Source organism: Sphaerodactylus townsendi, linkage group LG09, assembly GCF_021028975.2.
Source record: "Sphaerodactylus townsendi isolate TG3544 linkage group LG09, MPM_Stown_v2.3, whole genome shotgun sequence".
NCBI lineage: Eukaryota > Metazoa > Chordata > Lepidosauria > Squamata > Sphaerodactylidae > Sphaerodactylus > Sphaerodactylus townsendi.
In genome coordinates, this window is record NC_059433.1 from 35,555,539 (window position 1) to 35,580,301 (window position 24,763).

At 39.4% G+C, this 24,763-nt stretch overlaps 1 protein-coding gene across 1 annotated transcript; it reads right to left on the reverse strand.

Moving 5' to 3' along the window:
* Positions 1–337: 337 nt before the first annotated feature.
* SOCS6 (suppressor of cytokine signaling 6) lies at positions 338–23,764 on the reverse strand. The gene is made up of 2 exons (XM_048508000.1): positions 23,491–23,764; positions 338–7,619 (listed from the first exon to the last, which is right to left on the reverse strand). Exon 2 carries the CDS (start codon positions 7,499–7,501, stop codon positions 5,894–5,896), a length of 1,608 nt encoding a protein of 535 aa, XP_048363957.1. The 5' UTR covers positions 7,502–7,619; positions 23,491–23,764; the 3' UTR covers positions 338–5,893.
* Between the last annotated feature and the right edge of the window lie 999 nt (positions 23,765–24,763).

Genomic DNA, 24,763 nt, shown 5'->3' on the forward strand with positions numbered 1-24,763 from the left:
AGAAGCTGTGACTGGCAATTTAATCCTTGTCTTTCCTTCCTTCTCACCAACTGACAGTCACAATTCTGGCCGTTTCCGCACGGCCCTTTAATGGCGCCCTGGGGACGGGATAAACGCCATCCCCAGGGAGCCATTCGCACAGGTGGTGCTGCTGGCGTCGCTCCCCCTCCCTGACGCCGCCCTGAAAAACAACCCTTTAAAGGTTGTTTTTCCCCCGACAGCGTGTTCCCGGCGGCGCGGTGTGAACAGCACCGCCGGGAACACGCTGTTTCCCTTCCCCGTCCCACTCACCTTGTCCCCGTCGTCGGCCTGCTGGCCGTCGAAGCCCCGCCCACGCTGTCCTCCGACCCCCTCTCCGGAGGCCGCCCGCATGCTTGCATGCGAACGGCCTCCGCCTCCACGCTGGCAGAATTCTTGCCGGCGTGGAGGCGCCTTGACGGCCGTGCGGAAACAGCCTCTGTGAAAGACAGCCCTTATCTTGGTGCCCAGTGATGGAGCTACAGATGATGCCTCGTGGCTGCCACTTTTTACTTCCCAGTTCTAAGAGGTGTAAGTAGGATTTCCACACAGGAAAATTTTGTTTTTACACATCAAAAATTGGACTGAAAGCCTAGTTTATTTCTCAGAGATAGGGAATGGCATCAACAACTCATTTCAAGCTGCCAAACTATGATCCTTGGAAATGCAACAACCATTACGCTGCACCTTATATGACATTTTGTCCACAGTCTATAATTGTGAGAAAAATTTCTTGGATTCTCAAGTGGCTTTAGCAAACTTTGTATAAATATGGGACCTGGATGGACATTTATTCAATAAGTATGTCTGTATGTTTCTGTATATTTGCTGGAATAAAGTGCAGAAATGAAAAGAATGCATAGAAATGAAGCCGGGGTGAGGGGAGACTTGAAAAATAAGGAACAAGAAAAATAAGAAAGACTTGATGCTAAGGTTATACAAGAGATTTAAAGCCAGTGGTGGCAAATAAAGATGTTATCCACACCTTCAGACATTTGCCAGCATTGGTTTTCTGCAGGTGGAGGATGGAAAATGGAAAGTTGCTGGTTGCCAATACACTGTATATATCAGAATTGGTACTAGAATATATTGATAATACAGTAACTGTTAGGTCTAATTAAAAAGCAAATAATTTCTATTTCAGTGATCCAATTTGAAAATGTCTGGTTCACATACTAGTTTTCATATCCTGTTAAAAGTAGAAGAAAAAGCTCTGTAATAGTTATGAAAATTCTTTTGCCATAAAGGCGATAAGAAATCTCATTTTTATTATTAAGGTGAAATAGAAAATATTTAGATTATGGGTCAACCTATCCACTTAAAAGAAGGAGCAATATAGCAATACACGGTGAGCAGTAGCTCCTGCACAGCTGTAGTCTAATGTAAATATCCTAAGATAGGGGAAAGGAGACAATTCTTCTAGAAATTTAACCAAAACTTATCTTGGTAACTAGAAAGCTCAGCTACCACTGGCTTGGATTGTACAGTGAACACATAGTATGCAGATGTATCAATCCCCTGTTCCTACCTGCTGATGTCTATTTTCACACACTTTTTAAAAAATGGACACCCTCAAGTATAATGTTTACAGGCTTACTATTATTTGTTTGCTGAATATAACTCAAAGGCCTTAAAACAACCACCTTTTTTGTTCTGTTTTACTGTTCATTTTGTAAAAGGCTAATTTCATACCACTGTATTTCAATGAGATGTTCTACAGTAGCATTTCCTGTGATTTCGTTTACTGAATTTATTTGAAATATTTATATCCCACATTTCTCCAAAAACCAAATTTAAATGTTGTACAAAGTAATGTTGTACAAATGTGTTTATTAAATAAATTATGCTAGCACAGACATGGCAGTTAATTTGATAAAATTATAAGTATTTAACTAATCTTAAGGTTCTTTAAATTGTGCTCCTTCTGCTTGCTAAAAGTCTGTTCTGCTAGCACAAAACCTGAACATGTAATCAATGGGATTTGTTCACAGAGTGATAATACAACTTAAGTAAACCACCTCCATAAAGTTACAGGACATACTCTTCAGCTGAACTGATTAAGTTTATTCTTAATTTGATGAGGGTGTCTCTTTTTTTATACTGTTTTCTTGTAGTTAAGGGTGAATCTATGTTAAATGTTATTACAGTATGACTCCATTAACAGCTTATATAAAGAGGTCTTCTGGCAACAAGCAATTCAGGGAAGGAAATCCACTTTCCAGCACTTCACAATACTGCAGTATTGCCTGATTTCTTTTCTGTCTGCATTGCCATCACATATTCAGAAACTGTGATTGAGTATAATAGATATCAGTATGGCAACAAACTGAACAAAAGTATGGCAACAAAATGAACTTTTCACAACATTCAAGCAACAGAGTCAGGAAGGACTCTGTACAGTGTCCACTTGCTTTTTTAAAAAGTGATTAATTCTCATGTTACATGCAATGCATGTATAGTTGAACACACATTTATCCAGATACAAATCTGGTTTCAGCTGCATTGAGCATGTATTGGCTCTTTCTTACCAACAGATGTATGCATTTACATGCAGGATATACATGAGTTCACTGTAACATGTGAATTGGGCTAAGGTTTGCCAAAGGTTTAAAATCAGATGACTAAGCAAACTGGGCTGGGCTACATTTCCTTGGTTTTCCTGTCTCCTTTTAAACTAGCCACTTCTCTCAAGGATGTTCAGAGCAAATGCAACAGGAAGCATTTCTGCAGCATAGCTGCAATCATCTACCAACTGAGCAATGCTAGAAAGTTACCACCAGCAAAGGAGAAAACATCTGCTCTGGGTAGAGTTGGAGCATTTATACCCAAAGTGTTTTGTCAGCTCCAACGTAGGCAGCAGTAGCATGCTGCTACTTTCATTTGCCACTGTTGGTTTGTGGGGTAGTTAAGGGTGAATGCTTGGCACTGGCTGTTACAGCACTGGCTGAGACAAGGAGGCACTGGCTGTAAGGAAGTTACTCAGGAAACAAAAGAAAAATTTCTTGCTTTCCTGGGGCACATGACATGGTCACATGTTGGTCTCATCAGGCATATTTCTTCTGTCAAGTTGTGCAGTAGGAAGAGCAGATGTTCCTGCAGCATTTTGCTATCACTGAAAGGGAGGAAGGAAAATGTTGGGCTGAATAGTGCAAGGACTGGACAACCATTCCAAGAAAACTTATATTCAGCTGGTGTACTGGTATCTACTGGTGTTACTGATGTTAACAATTGCTCATAAGAGACAAGCAGAAATGCAGAATGCCAACCCATTGTCAACTATCTCAGCACACCGATACGACAGGAATACTGGATATCTATTTTTTTAACTTATGGAAAAAATGTAATATACAAGGAACCCCTAATCATTATTTAGAATTACTGAACACTGGAATAATTTTGACTTTATATCTTTGCCATAATACATGTTACTTCTATAAGGTTTTTCTCCCCAACCACACTGCCCTTTTCTGTTCTTGGGGGGAGAATTTTTTCAAGAAAATTACAGTACAAGGGTTTTATTCCAAAGTATGTCTCCTATTGTATAAAAATGATTTTCTTTTTCCTCTCAGACAGACTTAAAACACTGTACCATAGTATATATTATTGTGCCTTTTATGTATAAAATCTGTAGTCTTACTTTGGGAGGAGGGAAATCAAAAAGTAAATAGTTTGCATAAATATCAGAATAGCAGAGTCAACAAATGATGCACACATACACTTATATATCTTGCTCAGAAATTTAAGAATACATCTCCATCTTTTTTGTTTCAAAATTAATTTTAACTGGGTGAGACACTTCCGCCTGCATCTCCTGCAGCAACAGACATGCTCTGCCTCCAATATTCTTTTTAAACACTATGATCTAAAAATAATTTTTTTAAAAATAGAAGTTTAGCATATTGATTCAGGCAACCCAGGATGTAGTGCCATTGCAGCACTTTGCAGCAACACTGGACTTAATATTACAAACTCATTCAGAGACAAAAAGGCTAGGTAGAACAAGAAAGATAAAATTATCCAGACATGAAGACTTTTTTCAAATTTCATCAACCTTGAATGAACTGAATTTAAAGGAACAAAAAAAAACAACCCCATCCAAATGGGTTAGTTGGGGAAATGAAAAATATGGCAAATATTTACCATATATTTTAAACAGCAAAAATAAGGTAAGAAAGATGAAAATGGCACAACGTAAATTTTGGAACCTAAAAAATCAAACCCCCAACTTGAACAATTCCTTCAGAATGTTCAGAGTTCATCTTCCTTTTCAGAATATTTTGAATCACAAGAGCAATCCTGAAGTAGTTCACCCCCAATACAACTTTTAGCATGGAAACAACTCCCAAAAAACACAAATCATAATGGCCTCAATCTAGAAAAACTGTTGCACTCTAGTCCCATTGTAATAAATGGTGCTTAAATTAGTCATCACTAACTTAGTAATCACTAATGTCCTGTTAATTTCAAGGGACTTAAGCACAACTAACATACAATTAGGGCCAGTGTATGAAATGGCCCTTACAATAGCCCTTCTGATTTCTAATGGGAAAAATCAATTTGAAACATTTCCAGTATAAACCTCACTGAAATAAAAGATACACAATCACCCCTGTCTGTGGAAAGCCTAATGGTTCATACTGGAGAAGCTTCTAATGGATTTTCGTGTGCCAGGTATACATATACTTCAAATGGAACTAAATTTCCTTTTTTTTTCAAATGTGAGTAATATAGGAATGAAAATTGGTAACACGAGAAAACATTTCCTATGGTGATTTTGCTACAATGCAATCAACCCATCCCTAATTTTAAAGCATACAAAGTTTTTTAAAAGCATCATTAGGGATAATTCTTTGCAGCTCCATATATTAAAATGATTACTAAAAGATGCAAAGAAAAATATTTAAAAATGTAAAGTGAAGAATTTCTAAGTTCCACTGAGTTTAATGGGAGAAGCACTCCCAATTATATCAATTGAACATGAATGCTTACCTTGGCTAGATCATATGAAAATTCCGTAGTACTACACAGTAAAGGGCATAAGTTCCCATTGTTGAAAGTTGAAAAGCTTTCATTTTGTTTTCTGTGTTACCAAGCTTAATCCAAATTATAGTCTCTATAAGAAATCATTTTTACCAATTGTCTTAATTTACATTTAGCCTTTGTCTAGCATGCAAAATACTAACATGAAAATGTCAATTCTCTATTTTTCCAACACTGTTTTAAAAGGCCATTTTTAAAACTAGGAAAAAATAAAATAGTTAAAAATGAACAGAAAGCAAAATAATATCTACAGTCTTTGAAACTGTTTAGTAGAAAGGAGGCTTTAGAAAGATTACGTTGCATAACTGTCTTGTATCTCACATTTCCTTCAGCCCACAGTTAAATTCATGGGTTTTGATTAGGATACTGGGAAACCATTTTTAGCATTCATCTAAATTCCTAATACCAGCATGTTTTATCCACACACTTTTAATTTAAAAAAAAACAGGCCATTTGAAGTTGACAAAATATATTTCATCAAGTTTCAACTTTAACTTATGGTTGAAAACACATGAAATGTGCTTTGAATTCATAAAAATCACAGTGGATTAGCAGCAAAGGAGATGGGGAATTTAAGAAACTTTTTATAATTCACATTGTGATTATTTTGCAAACTGAGTGAAAATTATTTAACTCTTTAAAAAAAATCTTGAGATCGTCTTTTAAAAAACCCAGATCACCCATTTAAACAAATAAAAATGGATTACCCTTCTTTATGCGCAAAAAATGAAATTATGGCAGCAAATGATAGCAATTAAAGTTTGTAAACGATTTTTCAGTATCTCTCCTTTAATATTTTGTTCCCAAAGTGCAAGATGCAAGGTTCCCATAGCCTTCAGTAGTGCTTCTCTTGTAAATAATCCTTCATTTTGTTTGGCAACGGCAGTTTTTGAATCAGATCTATTCTGGTATACTGACGTATAACAAAGCGGCACAGATACTGGAGAGAGCGCACCTGCATAAACCGAGACACTGGATTGGTCAGTCTGACTGGGTATGTTGTAGATCCAGGCAATCGAGACCTTGAGTAGCAAAACGCTCCATTTTCAGAGTCCCTGATTGAATGTTCAATTAGATCAACTATAGAAGTATGTCCCTCCACATCCGGTTGTTCATAAAAGCTAAATCTACCATTTGAATGTTCAATTCTAGTATGAAGAGTTTTACCATGGGACCGAAAGCTCAGACTTAAAAGATAGCGATCATCAGAGCTGTCTCGTACAAGAAATGAACCATCGGGTACATTGGCCAGCTTGCCTTCTGCTTCCCATCGTGTAATAGGGCCCCAGTACCATCCTTGTTTTGCAAGTTTTTTCAGTTCTTCTGTGAGGCTAGTTACAACCATAGGGCCACTGTTTTGTACAGAATCATAAACTCTTGCAACTCCAGGTGCGGTGTTAGGGTCAAAATTCAAATGACAGCGCATACTTTCAGCCACATGGACATCTGTGCCACTTAGGCCATTATAGTTCCTTTGGATTTGAGTATTCTGTATTGGAGGTAGCAATGGAGAGAGTGGAGGAACATCACTGTGATTAGCTCTTGGACTTTGCAACACGACTCCTGTGGTACCAATCAACAAGCCACTCACTGCCTGGTCCACAAAGATATCTGGAGCAACTACTACATCTTGACCCACTGTCCCCTCTTCTTCATGAAATGCACTCCCACCCATTTGAGAGGAGACTGTTGAAACCTCCATGGGTGAAGAACTATCCAAACAGTAACTTCGTGATCCTTCCAAAGGATACATTCCCTCATCTAAAGGCACAGTATACTGAATGTAGTCCTGAGGCATAAGTCCAATAACTACAGGCACATGTTCATCAATATGAAGATGCAAGTCTCCATTCTGAGATTCTGTACTTTTTAATGCATTGTTTTGTTCCTGGAACACACTTTCTGACTGCAAGTCATGGAAATCTTTGCGAACACCATTCAGTGCAGGGCTTGGATTTGAGGAGTGAACCAAGGCCTTTACTTTCACCTCCATTTTTATGCACGTCTCTTCTGAATTTGTTGGACGGAGGGGCCATGGAGTTGGACTATAATGGTGATTACGGAGGGATGTGGATCGAAGAGGTCTTTGAGCCCTCACATCTTTGAAGTTTATTGGAGCAGATGAGGAAGAAAATGTGTCGTCATCAGCAGAGCTAACAGAAGGTGTGCTGCCTTTGCCCTTCTGTTTCTGTTTTGCCGAAAGTCTTCGTTTTAAAGTACCCATTAAACTTTCGCTCTTTGAGCGGTTTTTGCCACCTTTTTCATCTTCGCTGTTGATGTCACAGCTAGCCAAATCTTTACCATAGCAGCTACCAAACAAGGAGTCATCTTTTCCAAAATCACTTAGTGATGGCTGCGTAACCACAACGAAGTCACTATCATCCTTGCTTTTATTTAAATTAAAAGACTTACGAATGGTCTTCAGACTAATTTTCTTCATCATGAAGCAGAACAAGTCTAGCTGCTTGACACTTTTGGAGTTCTGTCCCTAAAACATATAGTACAGAAACTGCTTCATTGATGTGCCATGTCCAATCTCACTTTACTTCAAGACCCATCTCCTGTAAAAGAAAAAATAAATAACATATAAGGCATGTTCTATGAAAAGGAAGATACTTAAGAGATGTATAACTAACTGTCCCATCCAAAGGGTGGGGAATTAACCTGCACAGTTGCTGTGGCCCTCCCTGGTAGTGGAATCAGGTTCTGAACAATGAACACCCCATAGCTGGGGTGGCCCGGGAGCATAGAAGGAGGAGGTGGCTACACTAAAAGGCTTCCTCCTGGCCATTGCCCACATTGCCAGGGCTTCGGACTTAAGCCCCAGGGGAGACTTTCCAGCAGAATGGAGGCTTGTTTGTGTTTTTAGCCTCCCCACACCACTCAAAAGCCCCCTTGGAAGTGGCAGGCAGGTGCAGCCTTGGCACTGCATCCGGGCAACCCACTATTTGGATCAAGAACGAACTATAGTTCTCTTATTCATATGATATAGCAAATTATAGTTAGTCCTGAACAGGAAATAGAAGGCAAACTGGTCAAATGTAGGGAGACAGGAAAGAAACTGAAGTTGCAGCTCATTTTTTTACACTTGTGACCCTCATTAATTTGGACACACAAGTTAATAAAAACCCATTGTGTTCAGGAAAGAAAAAAAATGAGCTCATCATACTGACAAGCATTTAGTTGGTATATGGTGAAGGATTAACACTGTAAAAAGCAACCAACTACATACACTATCATACTATTATCAGTGTACTCTGGATTTCCAACAAGCAATAGTGCCTGTACCACAAATGTTAACAAAGTAAGTGAACTACACACAGCTAGCAGCAACACCTATGTAAGTTAGGAATATTTACAAGGTGAAATTTTTTTAAAAAAGTATTGAGAGCAAGATACAGAAATTCTTAGGTGTCAATTAATCTATTTACAAATATATGTACAAAAGCTCAAGCACACTTTGTTTTCATTTATGCTGCACTAACTCTGACTTGCTTATGTACCACTAATGTTGGCAGTTCATTAAGTAGTGGTATGAATATTCAACATATCTTTACCCAGCTCTTAGTATCTAGAGAAATCTCAAAATGAAACCTGTAAATGCAACAATTTTCATTTTTCTTAGCAAGGCCACCTATGTGACTACTGTATTACAAGTATATATTCCAACAATGCTGCAGTTCTAAAGTGTATAGCAACTGGAGAAGAATGTAAGCAAAACAAACAACCATTACATATGCTGTACTTCTCTCTATATGTAGATATCAGAGCTTGACAAATCCTAAACATTTCTAGTAAGTTTCCAGAAGTAACTGTGTTTAGAAACTTCTGGATGCCCATATTTTCATCAGTGATTTTATTGTCACATCTCTCAGCAATTTGCAATGGAAGCACAAAGGGTTGGTTCTAGCCAGCCCCTACTAAAACTGCACTCCTGAATGTAGAGAGTTGTCTTCTATGGAACGTTTTAGTTGAACTGAAACAACTGCATATTCACTTTCCCTGGGTCTGTAGTGGTGAACCTATGGCACTCCAGATGCTCATGGACTACAATTCCCATCAGTCCCTGCCAGTCCATGAACATCTGGTGTGCCATAGGTTCGCCACCACTGCCCTAGGTGAACTGATCTCAGCACAGCAGTCAGGGAAATGAAGTGCAATTCCAGGAGATCTCTTTGCCCCACCAGGAGGATGGCAACCCTACTTAAGTCATAATTTCAAACAGTTAACATTTTTGTCCCATCACTATAAAATGTAGACAACACTCTGGTAAATTTACCCTTCTGTAACGGCAGTCTTACCGGCCCCCGGGGGGGGGGGGGGATTTGTTTAAAAGTTGTTATACAGCGTAGTTATTTTAATTCCACTGCTATACAGCGTAAGGTATTTTAATTCAATAGTCGAAGCATTACAAGTAAAATGACTGCTATTATACGGTTGGTAAAGACTAGGAAAGCAGAAGCTATGATCAAACAGAATCTTTGACTGAGGACTAAAGTGGTAACTGTATTTTTGCCTCTCCCCAAACAATCATGCAGACTGTGGTCAGTTTATTTTTTTTATCAAGGTTTAAAAAAAAACTTTTTTAATCAAGGAAAGACTTATCTGCAATACAGTGGGACACACTCAGCAGGATTTAATATATGCAAATAGTGATTGAATAAGATGTCCCAAAATTTCTACTACTTGCACTGAATTTCTGAGATTTAAGATGTAGCCTTAAAACCTACTGCTGAATCCTGTGCCCAAATCCTCTCTGAGGAAAACCTAAACAGAGTTAAAAGGGTATATGTCCATTAAGGTCAATGGCTTAGAAGGCTGTAAGTCTGTTTAGGATTGGCTTCCAAAAGATTGCAGTGCAATTTATTTTGCAGAAAAAAACAATTTTTAAAAGTTACTACTAAACTGATTTCAAAACTCTTGACAGTGAAATTCTCAAACAACCTAATATGAAATATCTGAACACAGTTCACATTACTGCTCCAAATTTTCTCTCAGAACCTTACTGTTAGTATGGAACTACCTGCACAGCAACCCTGTATATTCTTCAGAGTTCCAGACTGTTTATTTGAACAGACAATATCATTAATTTAATCAATTAGAGCTCTGATTCAAAGCCACTGATTTCAATTAGAAGACTCTCACTTATTTTAATTGGCTTTGACTTTGGCTTTGCAACAGTCTGCTGCTGATTTAGTATTTAAGCTTGACAATTTAATGTGAAGGTCCTAATTACACCCTTTCTATCAGTGAACCAATAAAAATATGCCCAGAAAATAACTATGATTGTTCTGCTATTGGATTGACAAAGGTACAGGTAAAGCAATCCCAAACTGGTCAACTAGAGAAAGGGTTGATATGCATTTATTTATTTAAGCATTATTACTATTAATGTAGCCCTATCTAGGTATAATTCACTTTGCAAAGTGCAAGAACACTAGCTGCAATAAGGAGGATACAATATACTTTGTAACATAAAGGAAAGCAACAAAGAGGGTGGAATGAGCAGGAGTGTATGCATTAACGTATGCAAGCTGAACGTGCTTGGTAGACATATGTTAAATATGCTTGGTAAGAATAAAAGTTCTGAGTACTTCTCATTCATCTTTTCAAGCATTCAAGCAACTGACAGACATCACACACAATCAAAACTTCTGAAGCATTCAACTCCACTCACAGCACTCAGGATATATGTATATATTGAAATGGAAAATCTGCAGTACTCTGTCAGCACAAACAGTAACCATGAACCCTTTTTATAAAGCAAGAGTCATTTTGCAACCAGGCATAAAACTGACAGGATTTTTTAAAAAAGTCTTTCATGTATGAAATGTATGAAACATTTCTGAATTGTTAAATACTAGAACTTGTACACCAAATCCCTACTGAATATGAAACAATTTATTCCTATGCTGGAATGAAAGCTGCAGTTCCTAAGCATACAGACAATGTTATAACAACTTGAGTCAACAAATTACAAGCTAAAAAGCTGGTCAACTAAGAATCAGATGAAAATGTACTCAGTGGGATTTGCATGCAGAAAACTGTTAACGAAGTTACACTCTTCTAAGTCTGCTGAAGTCTGTTTTGGATTTCTCTTCTTTTGCCTTCACTTAATACAATTTATTTCTCTTGGATATTTTTCTTAATCTCTTCTCCCACATGCTGGACACCAAGAATGCTACCAGGTTGGATATAAGTTATTTTGTTACTGCTCTAGTACTGCGCTGGAAGATTACCTTCTCAGTGGGTCAGTCGAGAGGTTCTCAGGAGGCCCTGAGTGGTGGCAGCAGGTCACCAAGTACTTTCCAGATAATCCTTGGTCTAAGGGAGTTTCCCAGCAAGGAAAGACATTTTCCCCCTTCTTATCGTAACACACCCCAGGAGGGTGCCGATCTGCTTAAAATGGCACTGTGAATTCATTACTCTGGGATAAACAGCTGCACTAAATTGTAACTGTCATTCATCGAGTGTCTTCTGCTGAAGATTCTTGAACCCTGGTAAATGAGCCTTGACTTGAACTGGAGAATCCACTTCAGCTTTACTATATGCTAATCTAATGACAGAAACTAGAAATGGTTTGAGAAGAAACAGTGTTGCCCTTCTTAGGACCCTTAATGCAAACAAATAAATTAACATCTGGTTGAAATGAATTTGTACAACTTCAATAGCAAAGGCGTGCCCTTCGGACATGAAGTGTATGGAGTGATTGTTCACCTTGGGTCTGGGGATTCAGTAAAAAATACAGGAAGTGTAATGTCGGACATATGGAATTGGGACAGCACCTTAGGTCTAAATTCTAAACTAGGGCATAGGAATACTTTATCAAAATGGAACTTGGCAAATGGAGAGTCAATCCATAGAGCTGATAACTCTCCTAACCGTAGTGACCAGAAAGGAAACCTTATAAGAAAAATAGGGAAATCTGATCTGCATCTTTAAAGGTGGATCTCTTCCCCCATTATATTTAAGCAGAATATGAGAGCTAAATTAACAATCAGCTCTTCACAAAAATAGCAATAAGGAAAACATATATTAGAAGCTATGTTACCTGTTTGCCTAGCTTAAAATGAGGTTCTCTACAGCATGATACAAGTTATATAATCCAAATTACACATTAAAAATCAGGAAAATTATGGCTTATTTGTGTAAGGTAAAGCACACATAAAGATTACTGTGAAACGCTCTCACAATAATGAAACTTTCAGATATGTCCAAATCAACAGACTCTTTTTTTTATATCATGTAACAGGTAGCATGAACATGTGTATTCAATAACAATCCATCTTTCATTCTTGAAAACTTGATTAACAAAAAAAAATGTGATGTTCTATGGCATTTTCTGTGAATGAAGGCAGCATGACATAATCAGATCATCTGATCTTGGAAGTTAGGCAAGATTGGTACTTAAAAGGGAGAGTCCCAAATGAAGATTTCACAGAGGAAGGCAATGGCAAACCACCTCTGCTTCTTGAAAGCCTCTTGCTGGCATCCATTAAAGTCAGCTGCGACATGATGAAAATCACATAAACATGGCATTTTCTCTTTCTTTCTCTTACACAAACTTTACCACACATACACACTCGCACACAAACACACTGATGCTTTTTCACACAAAAAAGCAGCTTCAGAAGAAGACCATGTGAACTGCAAAAGCAACTGAGAGAGAAGGATTTTCTTCATACTTCCATCTCCCATAGATCAATATTACCTCTAGCCATATCTTGTCCAGCACTCAGCTCCCAAAGAATGTTTTTCTTCTTGGCCAGCAGCTTAAATCAGTCATTAATCAAGAAACTTATGTAAGCAGTGAAAGTAAAGTTGATTATGACAGTAAAGAAACGTGTTTTAGAATAGTCCCATCATCTTTTAAACTAAATGACCTTTGGCACACAGGCAAGCTTTAAGGAGCAAAAGTTGAACAGAGCAAATCCTAACAAATAGTGGCAAGTCAGGTTTTACCAGCTTTATAAAATAGAGAGTTGCTTACATGTGTAGAATGGTTCTAAAAAAGGGCATAGCTTTGTTTCAAAGACTATTCTTATAACATATAGTTAGCACCCCTTGGGATGAATAAGTATGATGAAAAGCAAATTTGTCCTAATGTACATTTAACTTGGTATTTTGAGAATACCTGAAAAAATTACAAGCTGTTTTCATTTTTTAAATTCTATTTTCAAACCTGTTTTTAAAAGCTTGAAAATGAAACTGCTCAGTATTCTGTAGAATGACAAACATGAAACAAATACATTTACAGCCCAATCCAAACCATGGAGGGCTTTCAAAAGGCATGGGGACGGGGAAAACAGCATAAACCCTCTCGGCCTCTGGAAACCCCTCCATTGAGGCCAATAGACTTATGCCATAGAGGTGCCAATTTGACCAGTAGCCAGGCTCCACCCCTGGGAGCACCCCAGCCCACCCACCCCCCAGCCTGCATCCCTTTCAGATGCCAGCGCAACTCCACCTCAGGTGGGACCTCCGGCTTCTGCAGCAACAGGACTGAGGGGTAACCAGCTCCACAGGTAGGTTCAGCCCTCCCTCTGGATTGGGCTGTAAATCTGGGTTTTTTTTTAAAAAAAATTATACACCACTTTTCTTTCCAACAGAAACCCAAAGTAGTTTAATGGTTGCGGATCAGGTTTTTTAAAGGCTGCCATGCATCAGAAAGAAAATTACAAGTTTCTTAAAGGATGTGAGGATGGCAATCATATATCAGAATGAAAGTAGGCGTGAGTGGGTACAACTGCATTTGACACTTAGTGACAAGGCTTGTTATTTGTGTTTTTAATTACACATTCCACACGGTGTTCTAAAAGCCAGTTTCAAATTACTACTGAGCCATTATCAGATTAGATTTCAGAATACTGGGTATCATGATTGTTTGCTAATTTTCAATGTATTAGTTGAAAAACTATTTTTAATTAAATTTTCTTAATTTGTAAGCATGCACTTCAAACTTTCATAAAAATGTACACATTTTTGCTTTTCCACTGCTTTATAAAAATATCACCAGATATTCATAAAAATTTACAAAATTTTGCTTTTTCATTACTTTATACAGATATTACCAGACATATGAATGACATGAACTTTTTTTCTAAAATGAATAATATTCTGGTGCCTAATCTTTCCATGGAAAAAATTTCATAGTTCTTAAAATGAAAAACAATAAATGGATGCAGCCATTGTCAATACAATATTTAGCAACTCTGGGAGTTTCAGAGTTGTCATTAATGTTCCTCAGTTTATAATCCTTAAGAATTATGTTAGAAAATACATTTGCTTGAAAGACTGCATAGATGTTTAATTAATCTGTACATGAAGGAAAGGAAGGATAAAACAACAAATTAAATGAAATTAAATAAAAATGGAGTTATGAATTCACCTGAATGATGACTACCATATCTGTTCCACTAAGAGAATGCCTACAAATAAGGATTTTAGCTTTGGTTTTGATTTAACCCACACAGTCAATCTAATATGGAACTTTGAAAAGTGATGCCATAGAAAGTAACAGTAAAACTGAGGTGTCCCAGTGACCTCTGTGGAAGAATTAAAATTCATCTGTAATGGGTAAGTCAACATATCAGGCAGGCACAGTTGTTTGGGCATACAAAATTACTGTGTCAGTAGTTCTTGATGTATTCCCTCCCCCCTAAATTTGAACAATGTAAGGTATGTACATGAAAATAATGTCTTAGATTTTTTACAAGTACTTTTTCAATAAGAAAAATTTCTACACAAAGCTTTGATTTTTGAAGGTATTTCAACTGCACTTGATTTATTTTTTCCTAATCAAATATTTCAGTTCAAATATTTGCTGGTATTGAGACTTAAAATTAACATGATGCCTTCCAAAATTCTTACTAAATATAAAAACAGACATGCTAAATCAATGATAGAGAACTGACATTTTCCCCCAATTCAGTTTCTTCCAGAAAATCTGCATCATTGAATGTTGCCTTTATTTGAAAGAAGGAATATTTTCAATATTATCTCATAAAATATACAAATAATGAGTATCTAGAACAGCATCTTTTTATTTTTGCAACTATGCCAACAAGCCATCTAAACAGGAAGTAGTCATATTAATACTATCCAGTTAAATTCTTGTGATATTCTTAACACATTTACAATCCATAATCTAGAAGCTACTTCTGAGTTGAACGGCAGGCTAGAGCACTTAGTCCATAGGTAGAACTGCCACAATCTGACACAGAAGGACCACTACTCCCTAAACTACAGGAACTGTTTTTGTTCCCTATCAGCAGAATGTACTAGATCACCTCTTTTCAGTTTCTGTACACCCCAAATCAGCAAGAATCACACTTGCTCACATCCCCTTGTGATATCTAGCCAGACATCATTAGAACATTATGGAGAAAGACAGCTTCTGCATAATGAGGTGCTCTCGTTTCTGAGAAAAGATAGTAAAGTGGAATCTTGGTAAAATGGCAGATTAAGCCAGCTCTGCCAAGGAAAGGCAATTGGCATGGGTACCCGCAAACAGCCTCCCAAACTGTGCTCCAGATTGTCTCAGATAAAGCATATCCAATAATCCTCAATTATTAATCATTTTTACTTTGTTAGGTTTTGAAATAGTAACAATGTATAACTTATTATGGAAAATACAGTGATTACAGAAATCTCTATCACATCCCATACTAAAAAAGCAACAACAGGGCAAAACACGGATACTTAGAACGCAGTTCTTGATCACAATTACTTGACCAATTCAGAAAATGAAACCAACTGCATAAAATACTGAAAACCTTTTATTTATGTCCTTTACCATTGAATAAATGTTTAGAAGCACATTTTCTAATCTATCTCACCTCACCTTTTGAGAGTACCAGAAAAATTCCAACCCAATGTTTCTCAGATACATAGTATCCGCAGATAATTGAACTGTTAGACTTCTATGTAGCCTTAGCCCTGCTGGATCTGGGCAGTGGTCTATAGTCCAGAATTCTATTTCACATAGGGACCAACCAGTCACTCCAGAAGGCCAACAACAGACCATAGAGATTGAGGTCTTCTCCACATGATGCCTCCTAGCACTGGCATTCAGAACTTTACTACCTCTGTACATGGAATTTACCATGGCTAGTGGCCTCTGATAGATCTATCCTCCATGAATCTAACCCCGTTTTTTAAAGACACCTATGCCTGTGGCAATCACTAAGTACACTGGCTACAAACTCCACATTTCAAGAAGTACTTTCTTTTATCCATCCTGAATCTACTGCCCATCAACTTCATTAGGTATCCTCCAGGAACTGAGAGCGGGAGGAAAAGTTCTCTCTGACAAAAGCAGCTCTGACACTTGAAAGATCATACCATGAAAATCTTGTTGGTCTCTAAGGTGCTTCTGAACTCAAATCTAGTTGTGATATTAAAGCCAACATAGCTACCGTATTTGTTCACTCTACCCCATACATACTTTTATAAACCTCTATGATATACCCCCTAGTTTGGTACCCCTCTGAATCATTTTAGTTGGCTTCTTCTGTACTTTTTCCAGTTCTGCAATGCACTTTTTTGGGGGAGGGGGGTACACTGACCAGAACTGTGAATAGTATTCTAAATGAAGCTGTACCACAGATCTATATAGAGGCATTATAATATTGGCTGTTTTATTTTTAGTCCCCTTCCTAAAAATCCCAAGCATAGTGTTTTCCTTTTTCACTGCTGCAGCACACTGGGTTGACATTTTCATTGATTGGGTATCCATTACCCAAGGTCACTTTCCCTCTCAGTATTAGCAAGTTTAGACCTCATTAACTATTAAATTCCCCAGTACACCTAGAACCACATCTTGTTACCTCAGTTTGACTTAGTTTTCCAGATTCTGGTCCTGAAAATGCATCTAAGCTAGATCCAATCAGAGTATGTACCACAGATCTTTTCTACCTACAAAAGGCTATAGTTTACTAACCAGTCAAAGCTGGTAAAAGGCACTCCTGGCCTCAGTTGTCTGTTGCTTATCCAAGAGCAGGTCTGGGTCCAAAAGAACAGCCAAATTACAGACCAGTTCTATTAGAAGTCGGAGCCCTCTTCCCATCAGGAGTATCACGAAGGCACATGAGTCAAAGATGGCATCAGGCAAGACACTGCTCCCCACAAAATGGATGCCTCTGTATCATTTAAACCATAATATGGAAGTTACTCTGATTTAATTAACACTGTCTAAAGAAGTGACACTGTGCATGTGGTGATGTATCACAGCTGTAGATTTCATTTCACTCTACAACCGTAGGCATCACGCATCTGATAGACTCGCTATAAAAAATTATTACTAGTCCATTAATACTTTCACAAATAGTGAAAAGCAACCTTGAACGCACACTACAGCTGTTTGTTCACTAAGGGGAGATTATTCCTGGGGAGGTTTTCCCTATAAAGTGAAATTCCAATAGAAATACATATGCAGCTATAAATATATGATCAATGCATCCTATTAAAGTAATACTTCGACCACTATTAAGCACTGCTTTTAAGAACAAAGAAGTAGTTCTGATTCACACTGTCAGTGATAAACTATAAAATAATCAAATGACAAATTAAGATTCAGATAGACATAAATTAAACTGCTTGCTATCAATGTATTTGTTAGCCTTCCTTTTCTCCTCCAGGATGGACAGCAATTATTTCTCCTCAGCGACTTGTTCAACAATAAGAGACGTCAAGAGAAGAGATGGCAATTGGAAGTTCAATTGTTGTACACCTGAGAAAGGGACTAGAGTTTTTGTTCATACAGGAGCAAGTCAATGTTGGAGCTAATGTTGCTGGCACTCTCACACTGGCTTAACTGAAAATTACAGCCATTGTTAAGCAACTGCTGACCAGATCCACTACTACTTTTAAAAGACCCACACCTGTCATCAGCCAATGTTCTTAACCATAAAGTACTTTAATTTGCATCTTTCTCCCAATGCTTGAAAGAAACAAGACATGAATAACATCATGGTCTTAACTGCTACAAGATCACAGGCATATACTTGGTGAATGACATATCAGCTGTACTTAAACATGGTTAATGAATATTCCATTTTAAAATCTAGACCAGACTTGATTCCATACTTCTGTTAGAAAAGAAGCACAAGTAAATTGTCACCTAAAGTCACTAACATGACATCAACTGTGTTTCCTGTTAAGGTGTCTTTACTGCTTGATGTTACCATAAATGTAATATATTACATACTTCAATTGAACTGCTTAGTGAACAACAAACAAAATATGCCTTATGTTTCCTCTATTTCCTGAAGTGACATGAGAAGCCATACAATTATGGTTAATCAGATATAGTTTCTGCAATCAAAAATAATGTCTTCCTTATAGACTGTATGTACGTGTATTATATACTCTAAAAAACGTGAAGAAGTTTTATATCCCACTTTGCTCTACAGTAGGGAGGCTCAAAGCAGCTTATACATGCTTTTCCCATTCCCCTACAACAGTGATGGCGAACCTATGGCACAGGTGCCAGAGGTGGCACTCAGAACCCTCTCTGTGGGCATGCACAAACAGAGTTCATCATGTGGGGGGGGGAAATCCCCCACACACACACACACACATCTAGGCTGGCCTGGGCCGCTGGGCTCGATTACTAGCATTAAACCTAAGACCTAGTTTTGGGGAAGCAGTATAGGTAACCCTGTTAAGCGCTGTTAAATCCCACTGATTTTCATTCAAAGAACTAAAGCGCGATCCTTTACCTGGGAGTAAGCTCAGTTGCTGGCAATGTGACTTGCTTATGAGTAAACTCTCCTAGGGTCGTGATTCACCTGTTCGAAGACTTGCATGGTTGCTTCAAAGCAAAGCCAACAACTACCACCAAGCTTACTCCCGAGTAACGCATGCCTCAGCACCAACCATTTTTTCTAACTAAAACCTCAGTATTCAGGTTAAATTCCCGCGTTGGCACTTTGTGATAAATAAGTGGGTTTTGGGTTGCAGTTTGGGCACTCGGTCTCAAAAAGGTTTGCCATCACTGCCCTATAACATGCACTTTGATAGGACCATGGAGCTGACAGAATTCTAAGAGAACTGTGACTGGCTGAAGGTCACCCAGCAGGCTTCATGTGTATGAAACAAACCCAGTTATCCAGATTAGAGTCTGCCGCTCATGCAGAAGAGAAGGGAATCAAACCTGGTTCTATAGATTAGATTATGGAATCAAACCTGGTTCTTCATTTTTAACGTCTACATCATGCTTTAGCCACAGTATACTAGACAGTGGATATAGCTAGGAATAACCCCCACTGAGCTCAGTATATAGTGCTTCAAGTGCAAATTTTAAATACTACAAGCTGAATTTTACAATCAATACTATTGAGGGTCACCATCAGGATAAATTACTGCAACTTGCTGTACGCAGGCCTACCTTTTAGAATCACCTGGAAATTAAGGTTGGTTCAGAATGCAGTGGCAAGGCTCCTCACTAGGACACCAGTGAGGGGAACAAATAGCACCAGTATTACACCAGCTGCACTGGTTATCAGTTGAGTTCTGGATCATGTTCAAAAGATATGGGGGGGGACGACAATTTGATTATGCTCTTTCTCCCACCCCACCCTGGGAGCCAGCTCTCACCTCCCCATTCTAAATCCTTTCGTATCTGGTATAAACAACACTGATGAGCTGAAAGATTCCCCCCTGCCCATCATCTTAAGAAGTCTGAGAGATTTGTTTACTTCATTCATAATCTTTTTCTCACAGACTTAAAAGCAGATGACAAATATTAAACCAAGAATTCAATAAAAACCATAAACAATAAAAAGCAGAAAATGTTAACAAGCATTACAATGAATAAAAACTTGTAAAAAATTTTTTTAATAAAAATACCCTTCTAAATAGTTCCAATTTGCACATTTTGAAAAAGGATTGTAGTGTGGAAGCCTTCTTGGCCTCTTCAGGAGGATGCCATGTACCAGTGGTGGCGAATCTATGGCACGGGTGCCAGAAGTGACACTCAGGTGTCCTCTCTGTGGGCACGCGCAAACAGAGTCGTCCCCACCCCCCCCACACACATCTAGGCTGGCCTGGGCCACTGAGCTCGATTATTAGCATTAAACGTAAGACCTAGTTTTGGGGAAGCAGTGTAGGTAACCCTGTTAAGCGCTGCTGATTTTCAGGCGAAGAACTAAAGTGCGATCCTTTACCTGGGAGTAAGCTCGGTTGCTGGCAATGGGGCTGGCTTCTGAGTAAAGCCTCCTAGTCATGATTCACCGGTTGGAAGAGTTGCACAGTTGCTTCAAAGCAAAGCCACCAACTACCACCAAGTTTACTCCCAAGTAACGCACGCCTCTGAGCCAACCATTTTTTCTAAACTAAAACCTCAGTATTCAGGTTAAATTGCCGTGTTGGCACTTTGCAATAAATAAGTGGGTCTTGGATTGCCATTTGGGCACTCGGTCTCGAAAAGGTTTGCCATCATTGCCATATACAGTCAGGGTTACAGTCTGGAAAGTTTGCATACAGGTAAGTGTGGGTGTGACCAATTTGCAGGATGGCACCTTCAAAAGGGCTCAGGTGCTTATTTTGTAAAGGAAATTGAGCAGAAGCACTGCATACACACTTTTAATGTGTTGAGATGGGAATCCTGTTAAACAGTTGACTATTCTATCTCTTCCTTTGCATCAGCATCATTAACATCTTAGGAAGGATGCTTAACATTCAGTTTCAGCTATGCTCTCCTCCTCTTATGTGCTGGAAGACATACCTTTCTTCTTAAGTTTAAAACAAATGAAAAAAGGCAAACAGGTAACAAATCTACAAGTGTATCTTCCTAAATCTCTGTTCCTATATACTTTACAGCTAGTACTGGGTCTGGGCTAATGCTGTTATAGATCTATGAATAAATATGATTTTCTAATATAAAACTCGAAATGACCTTAAGAGTGGTATATATGGGTATATATGGCTTCTCTGCTGAGGTGATAAAAATTCAGTATAAGCTGTGTTTTGTCAGGAGTTCAGCACCCAAACAATTACTGGTTAATCATATTCCCATCTAAATCTCCTTTGAAGGTTATAGTAATGCTGAACTTTAAACAAATGTCTCTACTGATAATTTCTGTCATAACACTGAAGAATGTGAGGTGGGATATGAATAAACTTATCCAGGATATCTGTTTAAATTGTCAAGCAATTATTGATTACTTATTTATTAATAGCTGATGTGTTGAAGGTTAAGAATATTATAGATCTTAAAAACTATAATGATTTTCTTTAAAATTTTTATCACAAAAGAAAAAATTTCCCCCTCAAGCCATGCTAATTTTGAAATGTTGTGTTAAATTAATTCAAATTCAGATGTTACACTCTGTATGAACAATTTTGCAGCTGTAATCCCCCAGTAGAACTGAGTATATAAAGTACTTATTCAAGTTTACTTTTACCTAGAATCAGCAACTAAATACTTCACTGGAAAGTATGTATCACTGATTCAGCTGAAGTTAGTTACAGACTCAGTTCAGACACTGTGCAAAACTGTGTGTTAATTAAACTAACTATACTTCACAAGATCAAATAAACATGGCTCCTTCCACTAGCTACAGTTAGGCTATGTCAAACCAAGATGTAAAATTTTAGTTTGGTTTATCAGCCGCAGTTAGTCTTAACCATGGTTTGACCAGAGAATGAACGGGAGCATCTGGCTTGTTCCCTCATTCTTCAAGTTGGGATGCAAACAGGATCTTTGTGGAAGAAGCAGAGACAAGAGTGATGGTGGTGCAACCAACATTTGTCAAGGTAAACTGTATCTGAATGATCACTGTGAGCCAAATTTTAGTTAACAAAGTAACAGTGGTCATAATAAACCACAATTTTGTGTTAAAGTGTGAACTGAGTCAATAACTGTGTTCATTCATCATGGAAAACTGTGGTTTACAAGTCAACTTCACATCCTGAGTTCAGATCCTGCTTTGACGGATCACAACTAACCATACTTAGTGAAGTGGCTGCATCCAGACAATTACACTAACCACAGTTTGTTTAATTAAATTATGGGTTTATAGGACGCCTGAACTGCGGGCTTTAGGGTCTCAATCTGAAGGAACCACAAAACTTGTTTGGGATACTGATTAACGATTTTGTAAAAAATAAAAGATACAAGAAACAATTTACAAAGTATATCACATTTTTAGATCATATTATACCATCTGGCTTGCCCACTTAAATCAGTGGCCTGTTCACAGCTTTGACATCCCCTCATTCTTTTCATGAGTGATGCATCATTGATGAAAATTAGATAGTATGAAAAAATTAGTTTAGCTAGGCTGGCAATGTGATGCTGCACACTGTATCTTCCACTGGTCTGACCACTGCTCAGGAAGTTTCATAAAACTCGAAAGTCTACATACTCCTACACAAGCTGAAGTCTGTTTAGTAAGGAAGATGTATCTGTTTTGCATTTCCTGCACTTTGGAACCAAGAGGACAACCACTGTCTAGTCAGCTAGTAAAAGTGAAGGATACTTTTCAAGATGAGAAAATGATATGCCTATGCTGCATTAATGTGCGCTACATGAGGCATTTAGTTGTGAAATAGAGGCCAGCCTCTAGACCAAAGCAATTGTCTTACTTTATTGTTTCTTACATGGTTAGGAAGAAAAGGGATCAGAATAGGGTGATAACTTATATACGCCAGAGTAATTCAGAGCCTATGTTCCTCATTTTCCCCCCTCCTCCTAGTATGTATACTCTTCCTCTTGCTGAAAAGAGTCTAAAAAAAACTATACAGAGAATTTGGAACTATAAATTCGATATTTAAACACACACACACACACAACTATAAAGAAACAACCAAAACAACAGCTTGGGTTCGATTATATGAAATAAGATGAGGGGGGTGAGGAAGAATCTGAAAGGGGGGGGGGGTGTTAGAAGGAAGGCGTAACCCTATTGCGAAGTTAATAACCCAGACACTTTCAGATGCCCTTAAACTGCAAAGAGAACCCAATCCACCTACAGTCGCTAGGGGTGACTGCACTCCCCACGACCCTGGAGCACACACTCTGCCCCCTTCCATTATGGCCCCAGGCTTAGGGTTGTGAAGCTGGGAGGGAGGGATGCGACCTCACTCTCTTCTTGGGGGCTTTAAAAGTGGGGAGACGAACCCCCTCTGGGCTATCTTTCCCCCCTCCTCTATTATAGCAGGCCGCACTCCCGTCTCTCGCTCTCCACAGGCCCCGGCCGGGAATGCAAGCAGCAGAGAGGAACAAAAGGCAGGAGAGTGCGGCTGAGCGGCGGCGGCGGACCCGGGGCCGCGGCAGGCCGAGCGGAAGACTTGCCCACTGGAGGCCGCCGCTGCCTCCCTCGCTCCAGGCCCGGCTGGCTCCCTACTCTCGACCAGAGCTTGGATTCCTCCACCGCCCACCGCCAGGGCTTTAAGACCGGTCCAATATCGGCCTAAAGTCGGACTTACCGCGCGCTGCTCCTACTGATGGCGGTGGCAGCAGTGGCCGTGCTGTGTGAGGACCAGGCCGGCCGGGCTCGAGCGCCGGCTCCGCCTCTGCCGGGCTGCCTTCTGGTCGGTCGTTCTCTGCCGCCGCCGCTTCCTCCTCCTCCTCCTCCTCCCTGCTCTTGGCGTTGCAGTTTCGCCCGCCTCCTCCTTCTTCTTCACCCCCCGCCCCGTCTTCGCAGGGGCGTGAGGGGGGAAGCGAGGCCGCTCCCGCCGGCCGCAGCCCACAGCCACAAGCGCCTGCAGCCCGGCTGAGAGTGCGGAGCCTCACGCGGCGCTTCCCCCTTGGGGCTCCTCGGCTTATTCACGTTCACTCACTGGCCTCCCGTCCTCACGCACCAGGAACACCCACCCCCACCCCCACCCCCCTTCACACACAAACACACACGCTGGCCCTCCGCAATTTCGGCCCCTCTTGATATTTGGTAAATAAATATTGTGCGCCACACTTGGCCTCCTTTTGTGCCTCTCCGGCCTTGTCCCTTGGGGGCTGTTACCAGCGTCACTTTCTGCAGCACATTTGAAGAGGAGTTTCACTTCCCCCTTTTTCTCACAGTTTGTACGTGTTGTTCTTCTCGCTGCCCAGCGCTGAAGTGGAGACACGCACAGAATGCCTTTCCCACGTGCGCGCACGGTGAATAGGCGTAGGGTGAACTGTGTGTGTTTGGGGGTGGCGAGGAGAGAGATGTTCTTCCCCAATTGAAAACCTGGAACTTTGCTCCAACCTGGGTGTGTGTGTGTGTGTATACACACACATACATACACACACATATATATTCAGAAAATCCCGACAATCCCATGTGTTTCAATGGCACCTTCTCACAGGTCCTTACTACAGTTTTAGTTGCATTGTTTCTTAACAAATGTGCCTAGGGTTGTGCTGTCAGTCAGGGATGTCAGAAAAGGATCTGGTGGGGAAAAGGGCAGGGAAGAAATGAGATCAGTGGAAAGGATCACAGAAAATCAGAGAGCAATGAAACTGTGCAAGCAACTTTGGAGGCTTCTAGCGGGGAAGATGGAAGAGGACAGTGTAAGTTGTAAGGAGCTCTGAGACATGTGGAGTTGGGATGCCTGAAGGGGATAATGGAAAGTGGCCAGTGGTGACATGGGAAAAGGGCCCCAGAATAGCATGGTTTGGAAGCAGGTAAAAGAAATTAGATGTGAAATTGGAGGAGCAGGAATAGAAATCTTGGGATAAAAAAACTGCCACGTTAGCACAGGTTGAAGTGTCTTTTGG

What these genes read in the sequence shown, in the direction of transcription:
- SOCS6 (XM_048508000.1), bottom strand. Translation starts at nt 7,501, where the DNA reads ATGATGAAGAAAATTAGTCTGAAGACCATTCGTAAGTCTTTTAATTTA.